This window comes from Tachypleus tridentatus, chromosome 2 (genome assembly GCF_004210375.1).
Source record: "Tachypleus tridentatus isolate NWPU-2018 chromosome 2, ASM421037v1, whole genome shotgun sequence".
Taxonomy (NCBI): Eukaryota; Metazoa; Arthropoda; class Merostomata; order Xiphosura; family Limulidae; genus Tachypleus; species Tachypleus tridentatus.
The window spans coordinates 103027552-103039773 of NC_134826.1; the positions used below are offsets into that span (position 1 = coordinate 103027552).

Below are 12222 nucleotides of genomic sequence, written 5' to 3' on the forward strand. Positions count from 1 at the left end.
TTGTGACCTTGGGGTAGAACTTCAATATGACAACAGCATAAAAATATACAAACATAGAAATGAAACTAATTAAGAAAAAAAATGAAACAAAAGAACAATATGAATAAAAAAATTAAGAAACAATAAAAGTCTTAAATTTCAGAAAAATTCTCTTTCTGTTTTTAAATATTTTTATGATTACTGCAGTGTTTATTTTCACCAAAAAAATACTCACTGTTTATTGTTAGTTCCTCAACTAATTTTGTACTAAAGTGCATTATTTAATTATTTTACTCAATTTTTTCTGTGGATATCTTGGTATATAATTTGTTTTATTTCTTTATTTTCAAGCAGAAGCTTTCATTTCTAAATTTAAAAATCCAACACTATTTCAATTTCTGAAAAACCACTTCTTTACTCAGCAATAATGCCCATTCCACCCTACGTCTTAAAGTCATTCCATACTTTTAGATAATTGCTCCTTACCCTAAGCTACAGTTAGAAGTAAATAGCCTAGAATCAAGTTATATTTAATGTAGCATTGGGGATGTAAAAAGAAATGAAATAAAAGAAATAAGTCACTTTCTCTCTCATACAAATTATGTTATTAAAATGAAAAAGTTGTCCAATATCTTAATACTAAGTAGAAAACATTAGCCATATAATTATATACAAATATATAGTTATAGCATAGAAAATAAAATATAAAGTTTTTCAAAAAAATTAAATGATAATTATTTAGAATTTAGAGATTATGCAAATAAAATTTGAAACTTTTCAAATGAATTAAAGTATTTTTAATGTTAACATGAAAATCACTTTGCACTCAGATCAATGAGCACTGATATTATACAATTATAAACATTTTAGCAAAAATGCTCGATTAAAATTTCGATTCTTTTTGTCTAGAAAGACTTGTAATGTTTACTGAAAGGTTGCCAAATTCCATAAACATCCATTAATTACTTTTTTAGTTATAGTGTGTATACCTTCATGGTTATAAGTTATATAAAAAAATACAGGAGCCTGTTGCAAAACAGTTAAATCATATATTATGTAATTCTTTTTAGCATCAAAATAAAGCTGCCCTCACCATCTGTTATTACCATGAATAATTCAGTAGTTTACAATTAAAAGAATGTTTCTAATACGATAAAAATATCAAAATCACCTTCTTCCTTTTCCCACTGTATACAGCGATTAGCCAGAACTTGAAATCCTGCCCATACTAGTGCTGATACCTTCTGATGGGCTGTCTGTGATTCACTTACCCCTGGGTCTCTTCTTGAGCCATTCAAGCTTAAGAGACGATCTAGAAGGTTTACAAGACCACTACGTACCAGGCTTTTTTCCTCAGCTCTGTCAACAAGAAATTAAATATCTGAATAATTATACAAAACTTAATTAAATAAGAAGTTCTGCTCAGAAAGACCTAATGTACCAAATCAGAAAACTTAATTTTCCAGATACATGATTAGTGAATAACAAATATTTTATTCAATCTTTATAGTAGTTTTTTTTTTATTTTACTCAGTTTATTTTTTATCTCGTTTATCGAAAAAAATATACATTTTTTTCTTGTTCTAATAATAGCTGAAAAATATCATTAATATTTTTCATGTCTTATAACTTTTTTAGAAGAAAATCATTACTTAACCTTGTATATGGAATAATACAGAGTAACCCAATGCTATTACAGCATGCAAGAGGATATCGAGCAACAAGCTGTACTACAGAAGCCAGGGTTTCTCCAAAAGCTTCACTGACACTACTCATCATTCCCCCACATGCAAGTTCATCAATCCTAAAACATGAAAGACATGAAAAATGATAAACTAAGTGGACACAACTATTAAATTAAAAAGAAAAATGTTAAGCTTTCTTATAATTTGGTTTTACAGTATCCTTGGTAGTGCTCTCTACAATCTGAACAGTTTCCAAAATTTATATAAAGCCAAAAATGGAAGAAACTTATTTAGATTTAAGTTCTTACAGTTATTTCATACAGTTCAAAGAGTGTCACATATATCTTCAATCAGCAATACACCAGTCCAATTTACAAAAATATTAAAATAATATATCAGTGTAACAACAAATCAAACCACTACGACACAAAACATAACTCAACTGAAAACTTTTATTTAATACTATTTTATGAGCTTATGTCAATAGCTTTAGTATCAAACTGTAGATTTTAATTAAAATATTAGTATTGTACATCAGTTAAGTTCTTAATTTAAAAGTAAATATTAAAAGAAATACATCTAAATATTGATTTTTGTGTGCCACTTGGTATTTTGGATGAAGCACTAGATCATATTAGATGTTTTTGATGTCCAAGTACAAAGTCTACAATTTATTATGAATTACAAAATCAAATTGTCAATATTAACAAGCTGTAATATAAAATAAGAACTTTCTATCTTTCCTATTTTCTAAGATATTATTATATTTATTGAATTAACCAAAGAAGCCCTGTTCATCTCTTTTGATTTTTGGAAATGCTTATGTACACCTATTTCTGTCTCTGATATGTGAATAACGAATTAATAGTTCAGAATGTCCACCTAGTGGCTTTCTCAGTTTCTCTGAAGTATTCAGGCAGCAAAATCTTTCTTTTCATGGTAGATTCTAAACAGTAAGGTAAGACTTAAATGAGCTCAAAATTTCATATTTTTTTATACCCAAATTCAGGGCTTAGTTATTAAGCATGATAAATTATACTGGAATTCAGTGGTATTGATATAGCAATTTTTATGATTTTTGGTTATTTCAAAATGTATATATAAAACCTAAAAAAACATTTCATTCAATGTCCTCCATTTGTGAAATTTTATAAGATTTAGCCACTAACAGAATGCAGCAAATGAGTACAAATTTTATAACTAGAAAATGTAACTGTTTACTATACTTCTTTATTTACTGTTCTATGTTTATAAAAAAATAATAATAATCAAATTTTAAGAAATTATTTGTAAATAGTAATAATGTATATACATATATAATGCATTATAAGTGAAATGTTATTATTTTACAAAATACTAATCCATTAAAACACAGCCAAGACAAGTCACTTTGTAAAGGCCAGTTTTATATTCTTGGATACAGTAACGTGACTGCATATGAACTGCATCATTACAACTTTTTTGTGTTATAATTTGTAGTTATTCTAAAATAAAAAAGCATAATTTATGTTTATTTTGTAATTTTTTTATGATGGTTTATGCGGCTTGTTAAATTGACTGACCCAGTTTAGAGTTAGGTTAGAGAAAACAACAGATAAGCTCTAAAGTTTTTTGAAAACAATTGTTTGAAATGTATTTAGGTGTTATTTACAGATTACACAAATGATTTCTGATGTTTCCAAGACAAAAAATAGTTTGTTTTAATCATAAAAAGAAAATCACTTTGCACTCAGAATAGTAAGAATACAGACTCAATATATTCACAAACACATTTTCAATAAAAATACTTAATCAAAAAATTTGATTTTTTTTGTGTACATAAGGCTTGTAATATTTACTATAAATTTACCAAATTTTGTGAAGATACACTAACTGTATTAAAAGTTATAGTATAAACACTTAATGTATGTAAATGTGTATACAAACTCATGTATTTTGTACCATGCCCACTGCAAAAGGGTTAAACACTTAGACATTTTTCTTTCAATCCTATCTCTTAACAAGTTCAGTTCTGCAAAAACTAAAAACTCGTTAACTGTTTACATTGTTTTTAACCCACCTTACTCCACGCTGTAATACAGCTGCCACAGCTGCAACCAAATGTGTGGCACCTCCAACTCGAGATGCTGCTGTTAATAATTCCTTCATGTGGATAAGTGCCTGTTTTCTGGTCTTCCCTCGCCAATGTCGAACTTTTGCAGCCATTAAGAAACTCTGAGGTGAAACCTGGCCCAAACAACACTTATTATTTTAATGAAAATTCAATAGTATTCAAAGCGTACTTTTATATAGTAACACAACTATGAAAATTATTTAGGAAAATATGCTTAAAAACAACCTAATAGAGCTGACCACTCATAACTGATATAATCTCACAATATTCTAATTTAGCTAATATTTTCAAAACTATGATTTGGTCTAACAATAACCTAATTTAGTTGATAGCTATATATCAAAGTTTGACCTAACAATCACCTTATAAAGATGATAACTTTCATAATATTTTGTAGTCTTAACAATAACCTAATTAAGCTCAATTTTATAACAGTTAAGCCTAACAAAACCTAATTAAACTGATATCATGGAACATAAGAGAACTAGGGGAACAGTGTCCAATCTGATTCTACAAGCCTGTATGTAATGGGTTGATTTGAGCAATATTTATACTTAAAGTTGTTCACATCAAAAAAATTCTGTCCCATTTGAACAAATACAACAAGTATTGATGTACAATAAACTGCTACAAAAACTACAGAGACATTTTCCTGTGAAAAATAAGGAAAGGTGAGTACCTTTTAACATCTCACTGTTTAATTTTAACTCATGTAACTCCATTTAAAGCCAGGTCTATAGGCCTTGTCCAGCTAGTTCAGTTTGTTGTTTGTTTTGTGTGATCTCTAATTGATTGGAAATTCCTCAAATTAGATCAAGAAGGTTCTGATTTTCATTGGTTTTTGTCTTTTACCCAACATTTTAGACATTTATTACAAGCAGAACTGAGCATTATGAAATTCTAACAAAAGGAAACTGTGTATAAAGATTAACTGAAGCCCTTATAGTCTTAGAACTGAAAATTAGACTTATGTCCCATGGGCATCAACTTGCATTATGCACCATGAGATTGAATGTGGCAAACTAATTATTTTCTTTGCACATAAATGTTTAGTTTATGTTCTATTTCCACATCTGTAGTAATTAAATTCCTTTGTAAACTCAATCTGCATATGATAATTAATAATTGTGGTTACCTAATAAACTATAATAATTGTCACTATCATATACATGTATACTGTGTGTATTATAATTTTATAAGAAATATGCAAATGTAACTGTTTTCACTCTATGCTAATATTTTCATTACAATGATTTGGTCTAACAATAATATAATTAATTAATTACTTCATAACAATAAATTAATATAACAATAACCTAATTAAGTTGATTACTTCATAACAATGTTTTGGTCTAACAATAACCTAAATAAGCTGTTTGCTTCATAATACAGTTTTATCAACAGATCTTTTCTCTTTAACTCCATGCAGTTCACATACATATCAATAGAGATTCTCTCATATGTCTTCCCAATAAACATCAGCCTACAGTTCCAATAGCACTAGGGACATGATAAAAATTGTCTCTGAACTGAAATAAGTCATTAATACCCTTCAGAAAATATGCCAAAATATCAAAAATTTCCACCAAGATATCTTCAGAGTCACAGCTGTTATCTCTAGTCTTGTAAATGTTGAACTCCAGGCTCCAAGAGCTATTAACTGACAATTCCATTGTGCAAATGCAATGGCAAAGAAAAATCAGATTACTCTGAAAGAGTTGTGGAAGTTCTAATAGTGGATGAGATTATAATAGTATTAAATGACAGACTTGGGGAAGACTCACAGAAAAATTTACAAGCAGTGACCTTGATTCCATCAGTAATTTAAAGGAATTGGGTGAAGTAGGGGCATGCATAAGGAACTTTTCTGTCAGTCACACAGATCTACCAAATCCTGACAATACTACTCTTTGTGAGCAGATGGACTTAGCAAAATGTTCTGTATTCATCTAATACAGCAAGTGGCACAACAAATGTATTAGACAGAGCATTTTTCCCAAACTTAAATAAGGTTGGATGGTTGTTTGGCATTTATTGGCACAAAACAGCAAGGCTATCTGCACCAAGCAACCAATAAAATATGTAAAAGTAAAATTATTACAAAAATGTAAAAATAAATCAATATAAAATGAAACAATGTCCAAAATTTGGACACTGGCTCATAAAAAGTTAAAAACACAAGGAAGTTGTACAATGTCTCCACCACCAATGGCATTGTCCAACATCAGGGGTAAACCCACAGAAAAGACATGCCTAAAATGGAGCCATTGCTCACAGTCATAACAACAGTAAAACATGGGCTATTGTGATTTGAATGTCACAAAAGGACACATACTGGCAGATCAGTTCCAGATAAAAAACAACAATGAATTAAAAAACTTTGACCAAGATATAAACTACTTGGAACACCTTCCTCCTTCCAATTCTTATGGAAACAAAATGAACAATACAAAGGTTTGACGTGGAAAAGCTTCTTATAATGTTGCTCATTCCAAGTTGATTGCCAAATAGAATGAAGTTGAACCTTCAAAACAGGACCATACTCCATATAGGAGATAAATACAATTGTTATGGCACCAGAGCATATCGACTTAGTCATCATGTCAACGAGCTTGTTCCCGTGAACAATGACATGGCGAGGTATCCAGAAAAACTGGATATGAATAAAAGACAGAGAAAAATGGCTAGAGTAACAACTAATGCTAAGTGATTCCAGGGCCAGTAGAGAGCTAAGAAAGTTGGTGAAAAGAGTAAATTCTGAGTACTGTATAATTATACATGATCCAGGTCAAGTAAATGGTATACAAGTTAGCTGTACACCACAACAAACCATAGAAGATCTCACAGAGTCACCCAATTTCAAACCATCCACATAAATGGGAATAGAAGAATAGTTTGAGAGATGTTCAGCAAAGAAATGATGATACTTGCAATCAAGAGTAAACACATTCCTCAGATGACTCAAAGAATGGTCATAGGCCACAGTAGTATGTGCTGATTAGTAGAAGCAGCAACATCATGCAATGACAGACTCAACTCAACCAGCTGCACCTGGATACGAAGGTCAAAAGAAAGAATGTTGGAATATATTCAGAAAGAGTATAGCCTACTGAGAAATGAACACACAGTCCCAGCCAGGATGCTGTGGTAAGGACCAAAATTTAATGGCATAATGCAAAAAAGTTGCAAACAGTAGAGGTAAAGAGGAGGTTCGTGGGACTCGTTGTACAAAGAGTGGACTGGAGAAATGCAAAAAGCCTTCGTGCAGAGCCAAAGCCCCAGATGGCAATGAAGTCTAGTATCTTCAAGGCTGAGGTCTTAGCAGAACTGCAAAGCAGAGACTCATAGGCCATTTTGGAGCAATTGAAGGCATAACAGATCCTGAGCATAGAACATAAATCCCAAGAGATGGAAGAGAGGACACAGAAGATGTTCAATGCCTTTGTAGACTTGATGCATAGCTGCTTGATGTAAGGAATGAAAGTCAGCTTAAAGTAAAAGATAAGTCCCAAGATCTTTGCCTCAGAGAAAATGGGAAGAACAACATTACTGAGATGGAGCTTGGGATAAGAGTGTACACTTCATTGGCAGCAAAAGTGCAAGTAAACGGTTTTGGAGAAAGAAAAGGTGAAACAGTTTGCTGTGGTTCACTTCAACATGTAATTAAGAACAGTCTGAAGCTGCCACTAAATAAACCTCATGTTTGATGACTGACATGAGATGTAGAAGACTTCAACATAGAACCCATTTGCAAGAGTAGGAGGAAGTTGTGTAGTGATACCATTAATCTTAATACTGAACTTACATCAGACCCTTCAGCTTCTCTGTAGTTACCAGCTGTAAATGTAAATGAAGTTTCAGATCGGCAATATTTTTTTAAATAATGGTTTGAATGTCTATTCTTTAATTTTAAATATATTTAGCATACTGTACACAAAACACATTGGTACAAAGTAGTTTTATGGCCCTAGTTTTGGTAACTCTGCAAAATTCTAATATAAAATCATAATTAAAAAAATGAAAGTCACTTACTGATTTTTCTGGGTGACTACCAATGAAAGAAAAGAGCTGGTCAAGCAAAGCTGAACATGCAGGTTTTTGATCCTTAGTGACCTGACCTTCTTCCAAGAGAAGATTCTGCAAGACAAAATCTTTATCTTTCCAGTAGCCACTAAGACGCTTCTCTTTTGCCGGGTGACCATTCTTCAAACACATATCATCTTTAGATGCTTCCAGCTCTGATGGGGCAGACAGACTCCTTGAGTAATGTTTACAGATCAGCAGACTACTGTCAGACTGACCTTTCTCTACTGCAAAGAGAAAATATACATAACCTTGTGTCAGCTTGACCTCTCTCTACTGTAAGGAAACAAAATACACTGACTGATCAGTATGTGGGACTGACTTGTTTTTAACACAAAAAAATAAAATATACAACACACTGTGTTAGACTGAACACATTCAAAAAGTGGGAAAAAAAACATACAGGTTAGTGTGTAAGCCTAATTCCTTTATACTTGGGTGGCATAAAATTTACACAACTTTGTCACATTGACCCCTTTTCTACTACTGAAAGATCAATTACAATGATAACAGAACAAAAAAATTTATACAAATCATCTATCTTAACCAACTGTTCTTGAACTCCATCAAATTCACAAATCCTGGGATCTGTGAAATTGTACATTGTAACTTTGACTCTTAACTCTGAATTTACAAAATGTGTCTTCACAAAAAATTACAAGCTTTTGGTAAATAGTAGAAGCCTGTTGTACCCAAGTGTTTTATATATTTTTACTACAGATCTTTTCTCTAAATTTCCAAAGCCTTTACTTGATCAGCTTGAGTAAAGGTGATTTCTTGATGACAAGAAACCCACTTGAAATAAAAATGTTTCTCAGAATGGCTGAAATGGGTATTAATATTTTTACTAATAAAGTAAAGAACAATGTTTCGACCTTCCTAAATCATCTTCAGGTTAAGAAAGAGAGTTTGCAACTGACTGTTGCCAGGCACGTCTTATGGATGAGAGTATAAATGCATACAAGATTGTAGGGGCGCTGCAGTTAGATGTTAGGTTATTAATTAGTATAGGTATAAAGGTGTTCCTTTATATTGGTTTAAGTTGTGGAAAAAGTAGGGCTTCTTTGATTTTGCATTTGTTTATATTTGTTTCCCTGCTTAATATCTGGGTGTGTTCTATGGTTATGTTGTGTTTATTTGATTTGCAGTGTTCAAAAACGTGTGAAAGTGTTTTATATTTGTTCTTTGAATCTAGTTTCCATTTTTCTGCTTGTTTCTCCGATATAGAAGTGGTGTCAGTTGTTGCATTGTATTTTATAAATTATATTGGTATTGTTTGTCAGTGTAGTTTTTACACTGATAAGCCTAAGGATTTATAATCCTAAAATAAGGGGTTCGATTCCCCTTGGTGGGATCAGCAGACAGCTCAATGTGGCTTTGCTACAAGAAAAACACATACATAGTATGCTCTTTAGTTTTGTACCTGGTTTTTGAATAAATTTGGTGTTTACTGGAATGCTGTTTTTTTTAATAAGTTTTTCCATTTTTTTGTTGTTGTTTTTGATGTTGAGAACATATGGTATGCAGCAGTACAAGGTTTAGTAGTTTTTGTATCTTGGGATTTATTACTGTTTGTTTGTTGATCTTAGTGTGTGCATATAATTTCCAACAAATTTCCTACAAAAACTGTTTTGTTTTGTTTCATGTGCTGAGTCCCAGGGAATGTATAATCTGCTATGGGTGATTTTTCTGTGGATTTTTGTTTTGAATTGTGTATTGGTTCTAGTAATCCTGAGGTTAAGAAATGCTATTTGGTTAGTTTTTCACAGGTAAACTTAATGTTGGGGTTGAAAAAACTAAGTGTGTGTTCTGTAGATGTGAATCCAGCAAATGTATCATCAACATACCTGTACCAGTATAGTGGTGGGTGTAATGATGAATTGATTGCTTGAGATTCAATAGGTGTCATAAAAATGTTGGCTAGAACTGGTAACATGGGATTCACTACACTTAGGCCATTTATTTGCAGGTAGTTTTTGAATGTAAAATTAGTTTTGGTGGTTGTGAATTCTATAAGGGTTGCTAATTGGTTGCTGGAGATATGTATTAATGGGTTTGGGTCTTTAGAACTTTATATCCAAACCCCAAAAAACACTTTTTTGATCTTAGAGTTTTATATTTCATTTACATAGCCCCTAGAACTTCCTAAATGAATACTAAGGTGTTATTCAGAAAAACTTTCTATTCTGTTATTTTCTATATCTTAACAATAATTATGAATAAATTATCAATGTATAGTAAAGAGAAAATTTAAAAAATATAAAACAATATGAGTAATATAATTTTTTTACTCTGCACTAACTATAATGTTAAACAGCAAGTTGCAAATTACATATGTTAGCAGTTTCAACTGTTAACCTTTTTATACCTCCCAATGGCACAGTGGTATGTCTACAGACATAAACAGTTAGAAACCAGGTTTTAATACCTGAGGAAAGCAAAGCACAGATTGCCCACTGTGTAGCATTGTGCTTAACTACAAACAAACAAACCTTTTTACACCTGTTTCCTCTGAACTGTATGCTTTCATTGCCATACTACTCCATACCACTGGAGTAGTAATCATCATATCAGTAGCAACAAAATCACAGTGGGAGCATATAAGCTACTTCCTGTAGCTAAAGTAAAAAAATTCATGGTTGTTGAGTGTAACATTTCACAGGGTGCTCAAGCTCGTAAAATTTGGGTGTTATTGAAGTTTTGTTAGTCTAAGCTAAAGAATTACAGATTTTTATATTTTAGTTACTTCTGTTAAGGAATAAACAACAATAATTAAATTATACATATAAGAATAGACACATGCATACTTATTGTGTACTCTAGCTCATTTGTAATCAAATAAATTAAAGTAATTTTTCTGTAAGACCCTGTTGAAACTTACAAATTTAGGTGCCCACAAAGAATTCAAGTACCTTTCAAATAAGCACTTGAGAGCACAAAAAATATACCAGTCATTAAAATAGAATATCCCAAAGTTATTTTAAAATATCCATCTTTCTAAGAAAGCTACAAATATATTTTAAAATTTCTTTATCATTTGCACCATCAAAACATGTTTACTACATAACAAATAATTGAAATAATTAAGGGTTAATGCAGGAAAACTAAATAACAACTTGGTAAAAGTTAAGTAAAGGAGAACCTGCTTTTTCTGTTTTTTATAAAAAAAAAGTCCTTCAATTTGCAACATTTTTTTGAAAAAACAATCTTGGAAATCAGTGAGGAAGATTTTTGTTACATTTTCGAATAAAAATATTGTGTGCCAAGCATAGAAGATGAACATTTTAAAGTACTCAAAGAAGGATGGCAGTCAATATCTCAGGAATACTTGCACAAACTCATTCAATGCATGCCACAATGTAATGCAGTACTGAAATCCATGGGAATGTGAACTAAATATTAACTTGTGAAACTGGTTTGAGTTATTTTGAGTTTCATTTTTATGTTTGATTACTGCAGAGAAACTTGTTTGATCATTTTGTAGACTACAAAGATCAAAGAAACTACAGCAGGTGCACAACAGTTTTTATGAGAATGTGAAACTAAAGTCATGAAAAATTGAAGTATTTATGAAAGTCAGTGTTAAAATTAGGATTTGATATCATACTTGAATAGATCTTATGTGCATTTTTATGTTTGATTACTGCAGAGAAACTTGTTTGATCATTTTGTAGACTATGAAGATCAAAGAAACTACATCAGGTGCACAACAGTTTTTATGAGAATATGAAACTAAAGTCATGAAAAATTGAAGTATTTATGAAAGTCAGTGTTAAAATTAGGATTTGATATCACACTTCAATAGATCTTATCATGTGCATTCTAAAACATAATTTTAAATATTATTATGTTATCTAATAATATATAACAAATTACCAGCAATTTCAGGGGGAGAATAATTTTTTGTTGTCAACCCCTGCACATTGATAAAGAATTGTTTAATTAAGCTGTGAAGGTTACAGTGTGAAAGGTTATGACATGCACAAAAGAGTTAAGCCTGAATGAAGAGTTAGATCACTTTTAGAAATCAGTAATAAAGTGCTTGTATTAAATAACTAACCTTCTGCAAGAAAATAAAAAACAAACAAACAGGAATTAAAGATTTTTGACTTAAGATAAATATATTCAGTATAAGCTTTTAAACTTTACAAATATCACTGTACTATCAATTTTAACTTTTGTACAGATTTAAAGAGATCTTTCATACTCAATTTTGAAAAAAATATGGTATGAAAATTTCATGATCAATAAAAACAGGTTCAACTAGAATAAAATGCAAATGGATTTTAAAGCTGGCTAATAAATAAACTTTATCCAAGTTATTCATATTATTGTCCTTATATCATTTAGCTTTGCTCAGAA

At 31.0% G+C, this 12222-nt stretch overlaps 1 protein-coding gene across 6 annotated transcripts in view; it reads right to left on the reverse strand.

Annotated features, from left to right (window-relative positions):
- The window catches only part of LOC143244726 (putative E3 ubiquitin-protein ligase HECTD4), a 216974-nt gene that overhangs the window by 122136 nt on the left and 82616 nt on the right, over window positions 1–12222 (reverse strand). For all 6 annotated transcript variants that reach the window (XM_076489886.1, XM_076489885.1, XM_076489884.1 and 3 more), the window contains exons 27-30: window positions 7810–8087; window positions 3724–3890; window positions 1637–1783; window positions 1151–1338 (exon numbers count right to left, since the gene is read on the reverse strand). In XM_076489886.1, the coding sequence (XP_076346001.1) occupies window positions 1151–1338; window positions 1637–1783; window positions 3724–3890; window positions 7810–8087 (780 nt within the window). The remainder of the gene's footprint in view (window positions 1–1150; window positions 1339–1636; window positions 1784–3723; window positions 3891–7809; window positions 8088–12222) is intronic.